Here is a 23,472-nt window from a genome sequence, read left to right as displayed (position 1 = left end):
GAAACCCACGTTAAAGCTAACGTTAAGGTAAGGGCTCCTTCCAAACTTCTAGTTTGCATTAGGGACTTATCTGTGGTTGTGTGGGAGGGAATTCGTTAGGGTTAAATGTATTGATTTGGGATAAACTGAATCTAAGGCGTTATGGGTAAAACCTTAGAGTTAGGTTTTGGTTATATTGATGAATGTTTTGTGAAAAATGAATTTAAACTCTTTTATGTATGAGTTTGAGTAAATGTAATCTGATGTATTTGAGTGTTGTTATGTTGTTTTGTGTTCGTCGTATCTGACGTGTTTGGAGTGATACTGATGAAATTTGATTTGTATGGTTGGATTTCGTGGATAAATGAATGGATGTGCTTTGGTATTTATGTGTGAATTGAATTTGATAATATGTTTGAGTTGGCTTTGTTGTGGAATTTGAAAACCATTAGAGTTAAACGAGTATTAAAAATGGGGAATCTTTTAATATCTGCATTTGCTTAACGATTGTTGTGGATGAAGTCTGTGTATGCTCATGCATTTCATTTTGGTAAATCGTGCTGACCCGTGATAGGTGGTACGTTTATGATTTACGCTTTTTAGTAAATCGTGCTGGCCCGTGATAGGTGGCACCTCGGTAAACTGTATTGGCCTGTGATAGGCGGTACGTTTACGACTTACGCTTTTTCTTTTAGTAAATCGTGCTGGCCCGTGATAGGTGGCACCTCGGTAAACTGTATTGGCCTGTGATAGGCGGTACGTTTACGACTTACGCTTTTTCTTTTAGTAAATCGTGCTGGCCCGTGATAGGTGGCACCTCGGTAAACTGTATTGGCCTGTGATAGGCGGTACGTTTACGACTTACGCTTTTTCTTTTAGTAAATCGTGCTGGCCCGTGATAGGTGGCACCTCGGTAAACTGTATTGGCCTGTGATAGGCGGTACGTTTACGACTTACGCTTTTTCTTTTAGTAAATCGTGCTGGCCCGTGATAGGTGGCACCTCGGTAAACTGTATTGGCCTGTGATAGGCGGTACGTTTACGACTTACGCTTTTTCTTTTAGTAAATCGTGCTGGCCCGTGATAGGTGGCACCTCGGTAAACAGTACTGACCCGTGATAGGTGGTACGTTTATGATTTACGCCTTTTAGTAAATCGTGCTAATCCGTGATAGGTGGCACCTCGGTAATTGGTACTTTGGTCTGCGATAGGCAGTACAATTATGATTTACGGCCCTTCGAGGAGGGTTTTGGTTTGGAATTCCGAGTCCATGCATTTTGGCATATACGCATTGCATTAGGGTGCTTGGCACACGAGTCGTGTTTGAATCAAGTTTATGATTGAGTGGTTTGAATAGGTATTGTCGTGGTAAGTGTTATGTTTTGGAATTTGGTGATAACATGTTTGATTGCAATACCATTTCGAAACCCATGATGTTGTAGTAATTGTGTTATAAGTGTTAAGTGTTATGTTTTGGAATTTGGTGATAGCATGTTTGATTGCAATACTATTTCGAAACTCAAGATGTCGTTGTGATTGCTCTATAATTGCTAAGTGTGATTGTTTGGATTTGTGTGTAAGTGTTGATTGGTTTCGAAACCCTTTAAAAAGCTGAATTTTGCTGAATTTTGCTGTTTTCCTGTTGCTGTCTGATGTGTATTCGAATACAGAAAGCTGTATTCGAATACAACAAAGTTGTTTTGTTAAAAACTTCATTTTTCAACCTTGTTTATGAATGTTTGGCATATGAAAACCCTTTTAAGGTGCATACTATGTTGAAAGATTATTTTGTGCATTCAAAAACTTAAATGTTATGTGTTAACTGTTAATTTCGATTGGTGACCCTTTACAACTATTGTGGAAATCTGGGCTTTGCCCTCAGATGAGAGTCAGGACAATCCTACCGGTTCGTACCCTGTAGATGGGAATGTAGACGGGAACGCCTGACTGGAGCTATGTTAGGAGGATCTTACGGGACGCGTGGAGATCACTCAGGGTGTATAGTTTGTTTTGGTAGAATGATCAGATTAGGTTGACATAGAGGGAACATATGTCTTTATTTTGGATTGCGTTTATTTTAAATTGGAAGATTGTATATATACTAATATTGTATGTTTGACATTTTATCATGATGGGGTCTATGTACCACTTTTTGAAGTGTAAATACTTTGGATTCGTATTTCAAAAACTTTTTCGCTTCTTGTAAATTCTGTTGACTTATTTGTCGTTGTGTTACGACTTAAATGTTTATCCAAAAGTATTTTCTTCTTTATTCCTTTGTTTTTATGAATCTCTTTTGAAAAAAAAAATATACCCTCGCTTTGAAAAACGGGGTGTTACATTGTGGTATCAGAGCTTTGGTTTGGTTTTCTTTGGGGGCTGTGGAGCCTTTGGTTTAGGTTGTAGGCCAACTGTAAGTTGGGAGTCGTTATCTGATCATGCGTCGGGGTAATTGGTCTGAGTTGTCCGATCAGGGATAGTTATTATGTGTTGATATCGAAAGTTAGTTTTAGAATTATTCATTCTAGCGTTAACACTCTTCTTGGTGTTGGTTTTGGGGAAACACTACCTCCAAGAAGGAACGACTTTGCAAGAATGAACGTCAGTGGGGATGATCAAATGGTTGAAGATACAAATAACATGGATGTTTCTGCTGTTGCACAGACAACTGCAAAGACTCTGCGGGATCTGGAGAAGAAGGAAAGAGAGTTATGTGCTATTGAGTCAAGAAGATTAAAGATTTTCGTTGTTACCATCCTCCAAAGTTCAAGGGTGATGAGAACTCAGGAAAAGAGCTGATTAGTGGATTCAAGAAAATGGAAAAGATCTTCGAGATGACGGATTGTCAGGCAGAGTTGAAGCAAATCATGACGACATGGGATTTAGGAAATGGTTCCAAGGACACAGAAGCTATGTGTTGGTGTTAACTCGAAGATGATGAATATGGATGGATTGACATGAGACTAATAAAGGATTTCATGTAAGGATCTAAGTGGGGAACATTTACGCCAAGTTCTTGAGATTTTACGCAAGAAGCAATTGTATACCAATCTGTCAAAGTGTGAATTTTGGCTAGAGAAAGTGAATTTCTTAGGACATGTGTTAACCAAGGAAGGAATCATTGTAGATCCGGCTAAGATTGAGGCGGTTCTCGCTTGGAAACATCCTCAGACTGTCACTGACATACGAAGCTTTGTAGGACTGGCAGGGTACTAAGGAGGTTCATTAAAGGTTTTGCTAAGATTGTGGCTCCACTGACTTTAGATACCAGAAATTATCAACCGTTCGAGTGGATTACTTGAAGACATTGCGAATTCTCAGGATGACGTCTTAATTCAAGAGAAGAGGAATCTAATAGTACAAGGGAAGACGACTGAGTTCAAGATTGGGGCTGATAATGTTTTGCGGTGTAATGGTAGGATTTGTGTACCAGAAATTACAGCTATGCGGAAAACAATTTTGGAAGAGGCGCATAAGAGTAAGCTGAGTATTCATCCTGGAGCAACAAAGATGTATCAGGATTTGAGGCAGAATTATTGGTGGCCAGGTATGAAGAAACATGTGGCGGAATATGTGTCCACTTGTCTAACTTATCTAACTTATCAGAAAGCGAAGGTGGAACATCAGCGACCTGCTGGAATGTTGCAACCTTTAGATATTCCTGAATGGAAGTGGGACAGCATTTCCATGGATTTTATAACCGGATTACCAAAGACAAGGAGAAAGAATGATTCCATATGGGTGATAGTGGACCGACTGACTAAATCTGCTCACTTTTTGCCGGTAAGGACCACCTATAAGGTAGATCAGCTAACAGAGATCTACATTGCTGAAATTGTGAGGTTACACGGGGTACCATCGAGCATTGTATCAGACCGTGATCCGAAGTTCACATCACACTTCCTCTGAACCTCACGCGAGCAAAACCCAAAATTCCATCCTTCTCCATTTTTCGTTTTCGTTGCTTCCTTTTCTTCAAAGCTAGTGACCCAAGGTTGGGTGAGAGTTAGATCAAGGTTTTCGCAACTCCACTCTTCCTCTTTGATTCGAAAACGAAGAAAAACGGTTTTGAGATCCAAACACAAACCCCTCCGTTTCTTCTAGATCCAAACCTCATTTCTCGAAGAGATAGAAGGGAAAGTTGCTCACCACCACGCTACGGTGCTAGTGAACTAATTTGGAAGCGGCGTTGCGAGCGGAGATTTTACCGGAATTACTCGCGGTACCGGAAACGCGCGTTAAAGCTAACGTTGAGGTAAGGGCTCCTTCCAAACTTCTAGTTTGCATTTAGGGACTTATCTGTGGTTGTGTGGGAAGGAATTTGTTAGGGTTAAATGTATCGATTTGGGGAAAAACCAAACTAGTGCGTTATGGGTAACAACCTTAGAGTTAGGTTTTGTTTATATTGATGAATGTTTCGTGGTAAATGAATTTGAATGTCATTGTGTGTGATTATGAGTAAATGAAATTTGATGTATCTGTGTGTTATGTTGCTTTGATTTGTGTTCGTTGTTTTTGACATGCTCTTAATTGATATTGATGAAATTTGATATGTGTATGGTTGGATTTGTGAATAAATGAATTGATATGTTTTGATGTGAGAATTTGTTGAGTTTGTGTTGTGTGAAATTTGAAAACCATTAAGTTAAATGAGTATTAAGAATGGGGAATCTCTTAATGTCTCGTTTACTTAATGTGCGTTTGTTTGTGAAAAATCGTTTAAGTTAACTGGGCGTTAAGAATGGGGAATCTCTTAATGTCTCGTTTACTTAATGTGCGTTTGTTTGTGAAAAATCGTTTAAGTTAACTGGGCGTTAAGAATGGGGAATCTCTTAATGTCTCGTTTACTTAATGTGCGTTTGTTTGTGAAAAATCGTTTAAGTTAACTGGGCGTTAAGAATGGGGAATCTCTTAATGTCTCGGTTACTTAATATTTTGTTTTAAAGAAAAATCGTTTAAGTTAACTGGGCGTTAAGAATGGGGAATCTCTTAATGTCTCGGTTACTTAATATTTTGTTTTAAAGAAAAATCGTTTAAGTTAACTGGGCGTTAAGAATGGGGAATCTCTTAATGTCTCGGTTACTTAATATTTTGTTTTGAAAACCGTTTAAGTTAACTGGACGTTAAGGAGGGGGAATCTCTTAATGTCTCGGTTACTTAATATTTTGTTTTAAAGAAAAATCGTTTAAGTTAACTGGGCGTTAAGAATGGGGAATCTCTTAATGTCTCGGTTACTTAATATTTTGTTTTGAAAACCGTTTAAGTTAACTGGACGTTAAGGAGGGGGAATCTCTTAATGTCTCGGTTACTTAACATTTTGTTTTGAAAACCGTTTAAGTTAACTGGGCGTTAAGAATGGGGAATCTCTTAATGTCTCGGTTACTTATTATTTTGTTTGGAAAATTGTTTAAGTTAACTGGGCGTTAAGAATGGGGAATCTCTTAATGTCTCGGTTACTTATTATTTTGTTTGGAAAATTGTTTAAGTTAACTGGGCGTTGAGAATGGGGAATCTCTTAATGTCTCGGTTACTTAATGTTCGTTTTTGAAAATCGTTTCAGTAAATGAGTATTAAGAATGGGGAATCTCTTAATGACTTATTTACTGAATGTTTTGTCTTGAAAATCGTTAAGTTAAATGAGAATTAAGAATGGGGAATCTCTTAATGTCTCGCTTTTTTATGTGTGTTTCGGTAAATCGTGCTGACCCGGGATAGGTGGCACCTTGGTAAACAGTACGGGCCCGTGATAGGCAGTACGTTTACGATTTACGTTTGGTAAGTCGTGCTGACCCGGGATGGGTGGCACCTCGGTAAACAGTACGGACCCGTGATAGGTAGTACGTTTACGACTTACGTTCCTGAGGGAATTGTGTTTGGTAAGTTGTGCTGACCCGGGATAGGTGGCACCTCGGTAAACAGTACGGACCCGTGATAGGTAGTACGTTTACGACTTACGTTCCTGCGGGAATTGCGTTTGTCCGTGAGAGACTGCGCAGGGGTTTGTCCGTGAGAGACTACGCCCTGGTTTAAGTTAGATGAGAATTAAGAATGGGGAATCTCTTAATGTCTCGTTTACTCGTGTATGTTTTGGTAAGTTGTGCTGACCCGGGATAGGTGGCACCTCGGTAAACGGTACGGACCCGTGATAGGTAGTACGTTTACGACTTACGTTCCTGAGGGAATTGTGTTTGTCCGCGAGAGACTACACCCTGTTGATTTGTGAACTGTTGGTTCATTTTGTTTGTGTAGTAATGTGTTATAAATGCTAAGTGTTATGTTTTGGAATTTGGTGATAACATGTTTGATTGCAATACCATTTCGAAATCCATGATGTCGTAGTAATTGTGTTATCAGTGTTAAGTGTTAAGAATTGGGATTATGCATGAATGTGATTGAGTTAGTTTATGAATTTTTGAAAGAATACACAGGTAAATCGATTTCCCAATCGATTGGATAGTAAACAGGGACTTGGCCAAATGGACAAAATCGATTAGCCAATCGATTTTGTAATCAGTTTTCGAAAATCATTTACGAAATCGATTGCCCAATCGATTGGGCCTAAGTCAGGGACTCATCCATATTCGACCAAATCGATTTGGAAATCGATTGGCCATTAAGTCAGGGGCTCAGCTATCCTGTCAATCGATTGCCCAATCGATTGAATCAAGCCAGAGTTCAAAATTTCACTAAAAACCTTCAGGAAATCGATTTGGAAATCGATTGGTATTAAGTCAGGGGCTCCGTTATCCTGTCAATCGATTGCCAAATCGATTGATTCAGCCCAGGATTTTGTTTTCATTAAAAACCTTCACCCCAATTGATTTCCCAATCGATTGGCTCAGTGAAAATCCTCAGTTTTAGTTGTATGATTGATTGCTCATGAATCTATCCATGTCTTGATTTGTTATGTTATAATTAGGGGAGTGAGAACCTCATTTTGCTTTCATTTTTAATTGGCAAGTATTGTATTGAACTTTTCACATATTGGAAATCCTGTTAAGGTGCATGCTTAGTTGAAAAGTCATTTTGAGCATTTAAAAACTTAATTGCTATGTGTTAACTGTTATTTTTCGGTTGGTGACCCTTTACAACTATTGTGGAAATCTGGGCTTTGCCCTCAGATGAGAGTCAGGACGGTCCTACCGGTTCGTACCCTACGGACGGGAATGGAGATGGGAACGCTTGACTGCAGTTACGTTAGGAGGATCTCACGGGGCGCGTGGAGATCACTCAGGGTGTATAGCTTTTTGGTAGGATGATCAGATTAGGATGATGTATAGGGACTAGGCGTCCTTCTTTTTGGATTGGAGTATTTTTAGTTTGGAAAACTGTACTTATACTAATATTGTCAGTTTGACATCTTATTTGAATGGGTTCCATGTACCATTTGTTGTTGTGTAAATGTTTTGGATTTATAATTGGAGAAACTTTTCCGCTGCTTGTAAATAATAATGACTCAATTATTTATCCAAAGGCATTTCCTCGTTTATTTCTCTATTTTAGTTTAATTTCTTTTGAAAAAAAAATATACCCTCGCTTTGAAAAACGGGGTGTTACAAAAGGGACATGCACAAGGTCAAATTGGAGGAAGAGAAATTCAAATGATCGATGCCATGGAAGAATCTTGGAAAAAAAAAAAAGGAAGGTCGAGAGATGATGACGATGAACAGTAATAGATAGTGATTGTGTTTTAGGATGGAAGGGAAAGTGTATTTGATGATGAAATAAATGAAAGTCTGAATGGTTTTTGGGTACCCATGAGTGAGAGATCAAAAAAGAAAAATAGGGTGTTTCCTTCTTTTGACACTTGTGCTTATTAATACTATCAGATTCTTATCCCAACCTTGAACATAAAACAAATTGTGATTAAAAATATTTAGTGTCTAAAAATTCTAATAATCTAATTACTAACATAATTTTGTAATTATTTCTAAAGTAGCGAGAGGACTGTTACAACCAATGTGCGAAAAAATTCTTGTACATACTTATATACACAAGATAGACCAAATAAAACAAATCCAAATATTCTATCATATAAATTATGTTAGATTTACTCTTAATCTAAATATAACTTATTTAGTACAATTTTGAGATGGTTCAATATTTTTATAGAGAACAATTTTCAACATTTGAATAAAACATTTATTTATTGGTCCAATTAAGTAACTTTATAAAGCTACTTTATTTTTTAAAATTAGTATCTAAAATATATCTATATATACATGATGAAATATGATTGAGTACACATGTAAATAAGTTTTATATTAATCAGTTATACAGATAAGATCCAATTTTATATTATCTCAAGTTTTAATTTTACCTGATGACTAATAGTTCATGCATTTTTTTCCTTATTTAATTATTTGTGGCAACTATGTAGTTGTATATACAATTAATATAAAGGTTAACTCATGTAGAGTGCCAACGACACCAAGGGAAGATAGGAGATAGATATAATTAACTGGTATTGTAAATACTCTTTCAGTTTTTCCAAGAGTTGTAACATTGTTGAATAAATTTCATTAAATTTAACATATAATAAAATGACCATTGAAATATAATATAGCGACTATGATGGAGACATTAAGGCTCCTAACTAGTATAAAACATGATTATTCCCCATATATTTTAAGCACAAACATTAAAACCACTTATCAAAATGGCTTCCTTTTTCTTGTCCTTACTAGTTTTGTTCTTTGCTGCTCTCATCATTGTTCCACAAGGCCTTGCAAATGTTTACCAAGTCCAACAAAAGGGTAGGGGTAAACCCATAGGTCCAAAGCCACCAATTCCAAACACTTCCGCAAATGTTTATGAATTCCAGCCAAATGATATGGGTACTGGAAGACCCATAGATAAACCACCGCCACCACCTGAAGTATAAGCTTTGATATCTATTAAATAAGCCATATATCTATTAAATAAGTCATTGGTGCTTTGTATTATACAAGTTAATAGTATCATACGTGTGACATGAATAAAATCATGGTACAAAGTTGTGCTCTTTGATCAAATTTACGAATAAATAAATGTTATTCATTCGAGGTTGTGTTTGTACTTATTGATATGTTATATATGTAAATTATGATCTAAATACTATTTTCTTATAATATAAACTTAAGTACTTTAATAACATCAAGGCCTTATACTATTATACGTACTATTTTTTAGTTTAGTTTGAGTGTTTTTGAAAGCATGATATAGCATGTTAGCTGCTTAAAATTTTATCTGATATCAATGTATGTAAAGAGATCACAAGATCCATCTTTAAATAGACTAAAAAACTAATTTAGGAACAATGTTACTTTAGATGGATAAAAAATCAAACATGTTTATGTTTCTGAATAATGCAGATGCATTCAGTAATGTTGTGACCTTTGATGATCAAGCAAATTTTTTTTATTTGAAAAAAAATCGTTTTTTGCTATTTTTCTTAAAAATAAATTATTGGCCTAGCCTCTTTGTTTCACGATGCAAATGCAAAGTAAGCAACATTCATGTTCAACAACACATATTTTAGCATCTATAGTTTCTTAGTATCTTGCTCTATGTTGAAATATGTAGATTTTAAAGTGGTGATATGGTTCAAAAGTTGTCAATTCAAATGTGGTAGATAAGATAAAGTCATATATCTGCACGACCCAATCAATAGTTCAAGTCACACACCCATAATCTATTTTTTTTCAAAGAGTTCCTTTACAACAACCTTTAAAATGTAGAAGAAATAGATTTATGAAATACAAGATCATGAAAAAATAAATACTACCATTTTACAAAAAGTGTTATTTTTTAAAAACAAAATAATTTAAAATGAATATCATTTTTAATTTTTTATTTGATATTAATTATTTATTATTTTCAATTGTGCCCTTACGTTAATATTAGGTGCACCACTACAAAACCATTATATTATACTTTGTATTTATGATAATGGTCAACACATCAATGCATATAAGGATAATTTAGTAAAATTATTACTGTTTTATTTTTTTTATTTTCATTTGATAATATGTTTGAAATGATATAAATTGACAATTAAGGTGAAATCCATCACTACTAGAAATCTGCGTTTTTCCTGCGGATTTTCTGGCGGAACCATATCCCCACGTAAAACCTTCGTGGATAATTGTTACCTGAGGATTTCACTATCCGCAGGTAAAATACATGCGGCTAAATCCGCAGGAAACGTAAATGAAATTCACCGCAACCATTAAGTAAATTTTAGGCATTTTTGTACGACTTTTCATGCAGAAATATCTGCAATACTGTTCCTACGAATATGTTTTGCATGAAAATATGTAGGTATATCCACATGAAATTTTGCACCAACAATATATTTTGCATGAAAATCCGCAGATAATTTCGTATCAAAATAATTTTAAAAAAGAATCCACATGCTTACATTTCCACGGTAAACGAGTTTTTCATATTTTTTATTTATATGAAAATTTCAACTAAATATATATAAAAATATTATTATAAATACATTTTTTAAATATTTAATATTAGTCTTTAATTGAAATATTCTTGCAATACTCCAAAACCAAATTTATATCATGTTTCCAAATCAAAAATAAATATTAATTAAAGCATGATCCAACTATTGTGATAATTCTAAACAAAATTTATATCATGTTCGCAAATCATAACTAAGTATTAATTAAAGCATGATCCAAAAAAAAAACTAAGTATAATCAAGTACATGATACAATCAATTTTACAAAATAAAAACAAATACTACTGAATATGATCACTACCAATATCATCATATGGTAGATAAGATAAAGTCATATATCTGCACCACTCAATCAATAGTTCAAGTCACACGTACACCCATAATCTATTCTTTTTTTAAAGAGTTCCTTTACAACAGCCTTTAAAAAGTAGAAGAAATCGATTTATGAAATATAAGATCGTGAAAATAAAATACTACTCCCTCCATTTTACAAAAAGTATCATTTTTTAAAAATAAATAATTTAAAATGAATGTGATTTTTTATTTAATATTAATTACTTATTATTTCCAACATATCAATGCATATAAGGATAATTTAGTAAAATTATTACTGTTTTTATTTTTTTATTTTTTTATTTTCATTTGGTAATTTGTTTGAAATGATAAAAATTGACAATTAAGGTGAAATCCATTACTACTAAAAATCTGCGTTTTTCCTGCGGATTTAAGCAAATATTCCGTGGGAACACACGTTACCTGTGGATTTCCTGGCATAACCATATCCCCACGTAAAACCTTCGTGAATAATTGTTACCTGAGGATTTCACTATCCGCAGGTAAAATATCTGCGGCTAAATCCGCAGGAAACGTAAATAAAATTCGCCACAACTATCAAGTAAATGTTAGGCATTTTCGTACGACTTTTCATGTAGAAATATCTGCACTACTATTCCTACAAATATGTTTCGCATGAAAATCTGCATGTATATCCACATGAAATGTTTCCACCAAAATTATTTTCAAAAGGAATCCACATGCTTAAATTTCCACAGTAAACGAGTTTGTCAATTTTTTATTTGTATGAAAATTTTAACTAAAAATATATAAAAATATTATTATAAATACATTTTTTAAACATTTACTATTAGTCTTTAATTGAAATATTATTGCAATACTCCAAAACCAAATTTATATCATGTTTTCAAATCAAAAGTAAATATTAATTAAAGCATGATCCAACTATTGTGATAATTCTAAACAAAATTTATATCATATTCGCAAATCATGACTAAGTATTAATTAAAGCATGATCCAAAAAAAAAACTAAGTATAATCAAGTATATGATACAACCAATTTAACAAAATAAAAACAAATACTACTCAATATGATCACTACCAATGTCATCATCTCCACTATCTTCATCAGTTTCATTGTTTTGTTGGGTTCTGGTGATGAGCTTGGACGAGAAGAAGATCCAACAAATCCTAAATGTTGCATCAGAAAAGTTAAATTTTTGTTGGTCTCGACTATCTCTTTTTCTTGTTGTTGCAATTGTTGCTTCATCAACAACTTTTCTTGCTCCTATTTTTGCAACAATTCATTCAAAGCATGAACTTGACTTCTCAAAGCATCAACCTCTAAATTAACCTCTGAATCAGAACGCATTGATGGTTGATTTGGATTCAATGTTTTGGATATAGATCCAAGACCAAATACTCTCCCTTTCTTTCTCCCACCTACATCCACTCATATATCAATATCAGATGGCATATCTTTGGTTGGTTAACTATCAGATTCGTTTTCTCCTGGAACAAAAGTTGAAGCTTCAGACGTTAACTCAATCTTTTGGTTTTCAAATTTTTCCTGTAAGAAAATAGAAAATTTGAGGCATAAATGTTTTCATATAATCAGAATTAGTAACTAATTGTTGGAACACCCATAGTACATAATCCTTAAAATAATACTTAAGATGATGAGCTTACATAAGCAGATTCGACATGAATACCGACCCAACTTTTATCTTTAGTACGATGAGTACGAAAATAAAAGTCACTAAATGTTGGGGCTTCTCCTTTCACCTCCTTCTGTAAAAAAAAATAGTATATCTTAATTTTATTAATATTTAAATATAAAATAGAAAAGTAACAATACCATTCTTTTCCAAAGCACCCGATGAGGAATTGATCCGCCAGTGTGAAGAGATGCACCTGCACCATCCATAGAATTGCGATTTCTTTTATTTATCTCAGATTTTTTTTAGAAATTAGAGGAATTCCAAATTGCCTTCCATTGTTCCCACATTCTCTCTCCCATCCAAGTTGGCTTATTTTCCAAATATTTATGTGCATCTTGCATTAGTTGTGACATCTTAGTTGCACTCCTTTTTTCAAAGTTGTGTCGCACCATGTCGTTCAAAGTTGAGGGCCATGTAAACCTTTTCTGTAATGGAAAAAAGAAGTAGTGGGAGAAGATGAACAAAACGGATGAACATAGCAAAAACAATATCTTAAACACAGCAGTCTAGGAATCAGGCTAGGAGAGAAATTAAAAACCACACAATATATAAACTAACTAATTAATCAACCAAATAGATTACATTGAGAAACGTTTTATGAGCATATGTATATCTGAATGAACATAAAAAGTAAGAAATAATATTGGATTTATGAAATGTATATGTGAATCTGTGTTTTATATATATAGGAAGTAGCATAGCGTCAAAGAGCAGATGCAGCAAATAGTCTTATTTATGAAGCAAATGTGAGACTAACTCCAAACTTGTTTTTTTTATCGACTGGTTTGTTACTTGAGTTATATAAGTTTGATTTGGTATACAATCACATTAAATTTTGACTTTTAATATCTTTTAAGTGTTAGTCTTTGTGATATGTCCCAATGTAGCTCCTTTTTCTATGATTTCATCTTTGATATTTTAATTTCAAATCAAACTAGTTTGTACAAAATCAACATTTTACAGTGAAGGTGCAAGCTGTTCAGTAGTAGATCTTGATTGATTATAAGTTAGTTAGTTGCATTTTTCAATGTTCTTGGCTGCTATTGAAATTTGTCAAGTAGAGAAATTTCCATGACCGATTCTTAACTTTTTAAATTTATGTGTCAAAAAAAACTTTTAATGATAAATACAATAGGGAAAACAAAAACATGTACTATTTGGTTCTAAAGGAAATGTGTGAAACTTCCACAAATCTAATTATACACTTCAGAGATTTATTTGGACAAAAAGTTAAGGTTCTTGTTAACCATTAATTAAGACGGAAAGTGTTAAATAGTACTAGGAGGCATGTCGGGTTCAAACTTGAGTATTGGCCGGTTCGGGTTGATAGTTCAATTTGCTACCTCTACCTATAAATGTAGGTCACATTAACTAAACCAGTTGAATTTTGTGCATGCAATATCTGTTTTGTTGCGTTTATGTTCTCTGTCTGGTTTCTTAGTTGGTTGATTTTTGTATTTAGGAAATTTCGTGGCTTCTATCCCAAAGGACCAACATTTATTTGCCTATTTTTAAAATCTGATACTATTTTACTATCAATAAATACCAACCTAAAATGAGTAAGAATCTGAATTTCATAGCTGGTTCATATTGCATACCTCCTATAGTCATGTGCAATTATCAATTTGATAATTTCTATACAGTTAAGAATTGGAATAGACACCTCAAACTGAACAGAATATAATGTCAGTCAACATGAAAATTATCTCTCAATAGTCCCATTGGGACTCTTTCATCCCCTAAACAATTAAAACCATTGTCGTAGCAAAGTTAATATCAACTCTATCAAAATTTCAGCACATCCCTAATCCCAACCAAAAATAATCTCATACTAGTAATACACTCCAAGCACAAGCCAACTACAATAATCACACTACATGTATTATCAGCTACTCAAGTTTATCATTTTTCAAGAAAACACTATATATAATTGCATTTATGAGACAAATAAGTCTAGAAAGATTAATGTGGGATGTGTTTGTATCTAGCATAGTTATGGTTGGCACAAAATCAATTGAATGTAGTAATATTACCTTAAACAAGTCGAACAAATGATTTCGCTTATCTTTACTTAACTTTTTCCATGATGGTTTTCCCTCTTCCAAACTAGAACATACGATATTAGCAATTGTTGAAACTACTAGTTTGTGTTGATCAAACCTATGTAAAAAAGAAATATATATAAAATTATGTAGTGTAATTTAATAATAAAATAAAACATCAATAAAATGTGAGTTACTCACTCATCCCCTTCTGGGAGTATTGAAATTTTTGATATATTTTCTTCACCACTAATATGACTAGATGAAGATTGAGCTTGAGGTTGAGCTTGAAGTGGTGGAGGGTGAGATTGCTTGGATTTGGGTCGTGATCGAGGTTGAGCTTGATATTGCGGTGGTGGAAGGTAAGTTAGCACACTAATGCAATCAATATTCTTAGTTGGTAGTGGCACAAAAGAAATTATAGGATCAAGTCCAATATTTGGAGAAGAAGCAAATACCTTGGTAGCACCATGATCATCACTCCCACCTAGAGTTTGTATTCCCTTGTGAACAACATATTGACTATCAACAACTCCCACTTTTTTACTTCGATCGCCCTGAAAATCACATTGATCACACTAATGATACTTCTTGTGCACAAATAGGCGCTAAAACATGAGGGTGAAAGAAAAAAAAAGAAGCAAGTCCAGGTCAAAGTGGTGTATATTAAGTGTATGCATGGATGAACGGAAGACATGATGCATGCCAAATTGATATACCAATGCTAAAAAAATATTCAATAACTATTTCATTAAAATGTGTTGAAGTAATAAAGCTTGTCCAGAAAAGGCATAATTCTCACAAGATCATTCTGGAGAAAACACAAACAATCATTAGTAAAAAATATTGATTTGGGTTAGAGTTCAGATTTTAGTATTTATATATATGGACCGTGAAAATGATACTACACAAGTTGTATTCAAGTTTTTGTGTCATTCAGAACGATATTATATAATATACATGCCAAGATTGTTCATAAATAAGGAAATCAAAAGGATAGAACGAAAGCAGTGTAACACAAGGTTTATTGGAAAAAAAAACTCAAGTCCCACATTAATAAGAGATATAGTTTTATAATAGTTTCTAAAAAGAGGTACTCATCAGTTTATAAGGTGGTTTTGTAAGCATGAGTTAAGTCCAATACAAAAACCTAAGGTCGTTGACTAAAACATAATAAAATCAACAACATTTTTCTTCTTTTTACTTAATTGAAGAGGAAATACCGGTGTTTGAGATATTTAGAGATTTCAATGTATGCACCAAAAATGTCTTCTTGCAAAAGAAACTAGTAAGTAGTAATAGGTTACAGGTTCGGTTACCCAGTGCACGGAGGCCTTTCACTTGCATCTGAACACCGTGTACTTCCCCTACGTTCATAAACTCCTCTGCACCAATGAAAACATTCATTGTTAGTACGATAATGATTGATGATTAAGTGCATACGTATAGTCTCTGATGATATATCACCTGTGAACTTGCTTGTTTCTAGCTCTAATTGTAATTCTATGATGTATCTCTGTTGAATTTGGGTCAAGAGCTGGTTGCGATATCTCCAACCCTTCTTCCTTCACAATTTTAACGTATCTGCAAAAGCACGAGGTTATATTGATTCTTTCTTAAACAAATAATATTATATAAAAATACAAATAAAAGTTAAAATATATTTTATTCAAAATTTGAAATAAATAATTTTAATTTTTTTTATATACTTTTAAGACCAGAGTAGTTTTAAACCTCCAATAACTGAACCCACCACACCATGAAGACTAATCTTCTTTGTATTCAAATTAATTGAAATTGTCTAGGTCAATCAAATCTGACGATTCAATCACTTTCATTAATTCTAGCCCGTTTAAAAACACATTTGGTATTAAAACGTCCATCGTATTAGGCTTTATGCTAACCTAAAATCATATGTTTAAATTTTAAAAAGAATATCTATTAAATTTTAAAAAGAAAAAATTCTAAGTTGTAATTTTACAACAATAGTGATAGATTATTCACAATCAACTCTAATTGATCAGATTAATTAAAAAAATAATAGAATTAGACAAATATATTTCATTAATTTTTGTTTAGAATTTTAAATTTTACATCACTTAAGTGTTCTTAATTAGTCATATTCATTTATTCATAATTTTCCAATAACTTAACCTCACCTAAAATAACTTTTACTCAAAAAAAAATACTTGAAAAAAAAACTCATTATTCCTAAAAGATATGATGTTAAATCAACCATTTTTCGAGAAGTAAAAGCGTTAGATCATAGAAGTTTAATAACCTTCAAGAAAAAAAAAAAACTACTTTATGTGTAAAAAAGATTAATAAAAATAAAAATTCGCAAGAAAATCCGCAGGAAATTATCTGCGGAATTTGATGCAGACATTTCCTCAGAACAAACGCAAAATTGTGAAGTGTGCTGCAGATTTCCGCAGCAAACGAAAACTTTTATCCATGGATGTTACATTCGGATATGCATCCGCAGAAAAAACACTAATTTATAGAAGTGACACGCGCGCTGTACTCTTTATTGTATTTTTCAAATTGATCAAATTGAAAATTCAAATTTTATTATCTTATTAATTATGTCATTAGGTACTATAAATTGTGACCTTTTAAAAGTTGACAAAATAGCTATTATTTATTCCACAAAATTGGATTCCGATAATTAATAAACAAGCAAGATCCATATCGTGTTAAATTGTTGAGATCTACACTACCTATTTTACGCCTAACTTCTATTAAACACACAATTGCATTGATTTTATATCAAGTATGAAAATGTTTATAGATTAACTTTTAAAAATATGTTATTTTCTAAAATACACAAAATTCAGGTTAATTTTAATCAAATAAACTAATTTGAATCTTGTACACTCAATTTAATGATTTATTCAATTTACTTTATTGTAACGCCTAAAATTTAATTATGAATAAAAAAAAATGAAATTGTACACAACAGAGATGAAATTGAAATTTTCAATTCAAACATATCTAAAGGTTTGAAAATAAATAGAAATTCTTTCGTAAGTTTTTAAAACTTAGAATGTTAAAATATTTACAACTTTAAAAAAAAAAATCAAGTGTAACTTAATTAAACTATCACTACTAGAATTCTGCGTTTTTCCTGCGGATTTAAGCAAATATTCCGCAGGAAAGCATGTTACCTGCGGATTTCCCGGCGGAACCTTATCCCCACGTAAAACCTTCGTGGATAATTGTTACCTGAGGATTTCACTATCCGCAGGTAAATTACCTACGGATAAATCCGCAGGAAAATTGAATAAAATCCGCAGCAAAATTTAAGAAAACTTTAGACTTTTTTTACGACTTTTCCTGCAGAAATATTTGCAGCACAGTTCCTACAAATATATTTCGTATGAAAATCTGCAGGTATATCCATTGCACCAACCATATGCATTAAAATCCGCAGGTAATTTCGTATAAAAATAATTTTCAAAAAAGAATCTGCATGCTTAAATTTCCACATTAAACGAATTTGTCTGATTTTTTATTTATATAAAAATTTTAACTAAAAATATATGAAAATATTATTGTAAATACATTTTTAAAATATTTAATATTAATCCAAAACAAAATTTATATCATGTTTTCAAATCAAAACTAAATATTTATTAAAGCATGATCCAACTATTGTGATAATTCTAAACAAAATTTATATCATATGCATAAATCATATTGTCATAATTCTAAACAAAATTTATATCATGTTCACAAATCATAACTAAGTATTAATTAAAACATGATCCAAAAAAAAAAAACTAAGTACAATCAAGTACATGATACAACCAATTTAACAAAATAGAAACAAATACTACTCAATATGATCACTACCAACATCCTCGCTATCTTCATCAGTTTCATCGTTGAGTTGTGGTGATGAGCTTGGACGAGAAGATGATCCAACAAATCCTAAATGTTGCATAAGAAAGGTTAAATTTCTGTTGGTCTCGGCCATCTCTTTTTCTTGTCGTTGCAACTGTTGTTTCATCAACAACTTTTCTTGCTCCTGTTTTTGCAAGGATTCATTCAACGCATGAACTTGACTTCTCAAAGCATCAACCTCTGAATCGGAACGCATTGATGGCTGATTTGGATTCAATGTTTTGGCTATAGATCCGAGACCAAATATTCTCCCTTTCTTTCTCCCAACTACATCCACCCATATATCAATATCAGATGGCATAACTTTGGTTGGTTGACTATCAGCTTCGTCCTCTCCCGGAACAAAAGTTGAAGCTTCAGACGATAACTCAATCTTTTTATTTTCAAATTTCTCCTGCAATAAAATAGAAAATTTGAGGCATAAATGTTTTCATATAATCATAATTAATTACTAATTGTTGGAACACTTGTACATAATCTTTAAAATGATACTTAAGATGATGAGCTTACATAAGCAGATTCAGCATGAATACCGACCCAGTTTTTATCTTTAGTACGATGAGTACGAAAATAAAAGTCACTAAATGTTGGGTCTTCTCCTTTCGTCTCTTTCTGTAAAAAAAAAGTATATCTTAATTTCATTAATATTTAAATATAAAATAGAAAAGTAACAATACCATTTTTTTCCATAGCACCCGATGAGGAATTGATCCGCCAGTGTGAAGAGATGCACCATCCATAGAATTGCGATTTCTTTTATTTATCTCAGATTTTTTTTGGAAATTAGAGGAATTCCAAATTGCCTTCAATTGTTCCCACATTCTCTCACCCATCCAAGTAGGCTTATTTTCCAAATCTTTACGTGCATCTTGCATTAGTTGCGACATCTTAGCTGCACTCCGTTTTTCAAAGTTGCGTCGCACCATGTCGTTCAAAGTTGGGGGCCATGTAAACCTTTTCTGTAATGGAAAAAACAGAAATAATGGGAGAAGATAAACAAAATAGATGAACAAAACATAAACAATATCTTACACAAATCAGTCTAGGAATCAGGCTAGTTGAGAAATTAAAAACCATACAATACATAAGCTAATTAATTAATTAACCAAACAAATTACAGTATATATGGGAAAGAACAAGAAACAGGAAACAGGAAACAAGAGAAATAATAAAAAAAAAAAAAAAAACTACTAATTTACTAATTTGATGTTTACTAGCTTTTTATTTTGATGTTTTCTGCAATTTTACATTTGTGTTCATGTTATATTTTTTATTTTCTGTGAACAGGTAATGTGAGTTTTGATTAAAAAGCTACTGGATGAAGAGAACAAGTAATGTGAGTTTTGATTTTCTAAGTTTTGATGTTCTTGTGGTGTACCTTGAAAGTTGATGAGTGTATAAGAGCAAATTGGTCAAAGGCTGATGGTGGGTGTTATTGGAAAAAATGGGTGGGATGTAACATACTAAATCCAGTTAATTTACATGAACGTTGTCTATTATGAATGTTAATTTCTGGCAACATTCTGATTCAGATATTCAACTGTGGAGGCTTCATAGTGATAATGCTACTAGTCCTATTGGCTAATTAATAGCTTCAAAAGGTGTGATAATGATATATGAAGTAAATTCTCCTTTCATAAACTGTGCATAAAAAAGAAAAAGAGGTGACACAAGAGGCAAGATAAGCTCTTAAAAAACAAGACATTTTCAGAACCTCTTATTGTGCTGAAAGTACAATGTGTTGGTAAACAAGTGCTAGTATGTCACATGTTTAATTAAGTGGCATACACATTTGGCTTTCTAGTTCTAGCACCTAATTTAGGTTATGTTGGATCACCAGACATTGAAATCCCAAAATTCTAACAAAAAAAAAAACTCAAGTATAACAACTTGAAGGTACAATAAAAATAGAAGGTAAACTTAAAAATAAAAAGCAGAAGCAGTGTCAGAAACATGAACATGATATGTGAATAAAATTAGCCAGTAATCATGGTTCCAGCACCTTCATCAGTTAAAATCTCAAGTAACAAAGAATGTGGAACCTATTTCTTATGTGCTGATCTCATGTCGTGCACTCACACTAAACATAAACTAGACTGTTTTTTGTCAGGAAGAAACTTATAACAAGTATCTCCCTGTCTATCACAATCCTGCACATGATCAACAGCCAGACCCATTCACCAAGTCTCATTGTACTTCTATATTCACCAATGATCGCCTATTTATCAACATTCACCAATTTGATAATTGGTATACATCTAAGAAATGGAACAGACACCTCAAACTGAACAGAAGCCAACTACCAACCAAAAATAATCTCTATTTATCAACATTCCCTACTCCCAACCAAAAATAATCTCATACTAGCAATACACTTCAAGCACAAGCCAACTACCATAATCTGACTACATGTATTATCAGCTACTGAAGTTTATCTTCTTTCAAGAAAACACTATATATAATTGCATTTATGAGACAAATAAGTCTAGATAGATTAATGCGGGATGTGTTTGTATCTAGCATAATTATGGTTGGCAGAAAATCAGTTGAATGTAGTAATATTACCTTAAATAATTCGAACAAATCATTTCGCTTATCTTTACTTAACTTTTTCCATGACGGTTTTCCCTCTTCCAAGCTAGAACGTAAGATGCTAGCAATTGTTGAAATTACTTGTTTGTGTTGATCAAACCTATGTAAAAAAAGAAAATTATAAAATTATGTAGTGTAACTTAATAATAAAATAAAACATCAATAAAATGTGACTTACTCACCCATCCCCTTCTGGGAGTATTGGAATTTTTGATATATTTTCTTCACCACTAATATGACTAGATGAAGATCGAGCTTGAGGTTGAGCTTGAAGTGGTGGAGGGTGAGATTGCTTGGATTTGGATCGTAATCGAGGTTGAGCTTGAGATTGCGGTGGTGGAGGGTAAGATTGAGTGGATTGAGGACGAGATCGATATATGGGTGGGGGTTGAGATATTGAAGGATGAGATTGGGTGGATTTGGGTCTTGATTGGGGTTGAGGATGAATAAGTTGGTTGGATTGTGGTTGAAATGAAGGTGTAAAGGGTTGAGGTTGAAATATGGATGGAATGGGTTGTGGTTGAGGTTGAAATAGAAGTGGAATGGGTAGTGGTTGAGGTTGAGTGAGTTGAGGCTGAAATAAGGGTGGAGTGAGATGAGGTTGAGTAATGGAAGTTGAGTTTGAAGGGGGAATATTAACCTTTACAACTCTCTTCTTTGTTGACCTTTTGGTTCGCTTCATAATTGACTGCAAAAGAAGAAAAAGTAGGTTATTTATTCTATATGAGATATATGGGTAAAAAATAGATTTCTTAAAACTCAAGAATTCATAAATAGTTCGTCGATTAAAAATTATTCACCAAATTAACATCTGTAACAAATTTAGCATCTCTAACATCTACTAAAGAAATAAGAGATAAATTTAATATTCCCCTTTTCTAAATTCTGCCTGTATCAGCTTTTTCTACATTATCAACATTTAAAAAATAATGTACCAAATATTTGTTACCCTTTTTGAACAATATACCTTCTCAAAACTTGTTCTACAAGCTACATATTGTAAACTGTTATTCATTCTCAATCTTATAAATAGGCCAAGCAACCAAAGAACAAGACATCATCATTTGCATCAAAACCATATAAAGAACCAAAAACATATTATTATTTTCTTGTTCTAATTAACATGTCAGCTTCAGTCGCTAGTAATGTTTCAAATTATCTGCTAGCAAAATCTGTGAAACCATTGGAAGATCATTAGCACAAATGAATAAAGTTCAAAGTATTGAGAAAAATAGACAAGCAATTGCTGATTACAACAGTTTGGTTAAGAATCTTTTGTTAAATCTACCAATTCCTTTTTGAATACTACGTATGTTAAATCAAACACATTATCAATAAAGAGCTAACAAATACTATTCAATAGAATCATCATCCTCTTGATCTTCATCTTCACCATCGTCACTGAAATCATCTTCTTCATCCTCATCATCTTGCATCATATGCAAATCAACTTCTTCACCATAAACTGAATCATCTTGTAAGTTATCAATTGGGTCATCTTCAATTGTTGCATTAACTTCTGATTCTTGCACTTGAAAAGCAACTTCTAAAGTATGTCTATCATCAACAACCCCTCTCGGCTTTGTCTTCATAACTACCAACCAATCAACTTTTTGGCGCCCAGGATAAGGTGAATAGTAAACTTGAGTTGCAGATTTTGGAAAAATAAAAGGATCAAATTTACCGTATTTTCTCCCTTTTCGTACTTCTACAATCTTGTATTGATTATGTATCCTCATTCCACGACTTGAAGGGTCGAACCAATCACAGTAAAATAAAATTAGCTTTCGTGTTGCTTGACTTCGCCATTCAAATTCTAGAATCTCGGAAACAACACCATAATAATCACTTGAGGTTTCACCTTGACCAATTCCCTTAACACATACTCCACTATTATATGTTATTTTGCCTTCACCCCAAGAAGTTGTGTTGAATTGGTATCCATTCACATGATAAATAGGCCATGACTTTGCTAGTCTCAAGGGTCCTCTTGCCAAGTCATACAAGTCAGGGTTTTGCATCCTAAGTTTGTGATTCTTTGTCACCTAGTCACATAAAGCAATTCATATAGCTTAGGTTAAACAAATTGTACATCTTTGTTTTAATCCAAATAAGATTGAATAGTCTAAATAAGTGCTTACATATTCTTGAAACCATCGCGGAAAGTCAACTTCTATTTGTGTATCAATGACATTGTCATTGAGATCTCCATATATACTTTTCAAACTTTGTACATACATCCTATACATGATATTTTAAAAAAATTAGATGTTGTTGTTCGTTGAATAATGGAGATATATTTAATATATTAATACTTACTCAATCAATTGCTTAACCTCAATGCAATTTAAGAGAACATGCAATTGGGCAGCCGCCAATTCTTTATCGTTAAGCCACCTATCACTGCATTTTCCACTTGTTTCGCCATGTAAATTTTCAAAGATAGAAAAAGTTTGTATCACATGGTCTTGATGAGTCCTCTT

General features: G+C 33.1%; 2 protein-coding genes across 2 annotated transcripts in view; both read right to left on the bottom strand.

The window, feature by feature from the left end:
* Positions 1–22,262: 22,262 nt before the first annotated feature.
* LOC101493196 (uncharacterized) lies at positions 22,263–23,332 on the bottom strand. Its single transcript, XM_004516451.4, has 2 exons — positions 23,131–23,332; positions 22,263–23,034 (listed from the first exon to the last, which is right to left on the bottom strand). The coding sequence occupies exons 1-2, from the start codon at positions 23,236–23,238 to the stop codon at positions 22,342–22,344; spliced, it is 801 nt and encodes a 266-aa protein (XP_004516508.1). The 5' UTR covers positions 23,239–23,332; the 3' UTR covers positions 22,263–22,341.
* LOC101492864 (uncharacterized) overlaps positions 23,305–23,472 on the bottom strand; it is a 5,494-nt gene continuing 5,326 nt past the window's right edge. Inside the window, exon 2 of the mRNA XM_073368624.1 lies at positions 23,305–23,469. Within this exon, the coding sequence (XP_073224725.1) occupies positions 23,305–23,469 (165 nt within the window). The remainder of the gene's footprint in view (positions 23,470–23,472) is intronic.

Source organism: Cicer arietinum, chromosome 5 (genome assembly GCF_000331145.2).
Source record: "Cicer arietinum cultivar CDC Frontier isolate Library 1 chromosome 5, Cicar.CDCFrontier_v2.0, whole genome shotgun sequence".
Classification (NCBI taxonomy): domain Eukaryota; kingdom Viridiplantae; phylum Streptophyta; class Magnoliopsida; order Fabales; family Fabaceae; genus Cicer; species Cicer arietinum.
The sequence above is the reverse complement of the archived record's forward strand: the minus strand, read 5'-3'. Positions and strand labels throughout refer to the sequence as shown.

Excerpts from the sequence above, each read along its gene's own strand:
- LOC101493196 (XM_004516451.4), bottom strand. The coding sequence starts at position 23,238 with ATGTATAGGATGTATGTACAAAGTTTGAAAAGTATATATGGAGATCTC. Across the intron at positions 23,035-23,130 it reads CGCGATGGTTTCAAGAATAT|GTGACAAAGAATCACAAACT; the intron begins GTAAGCACTTAT and ends TTATGTGACTAG.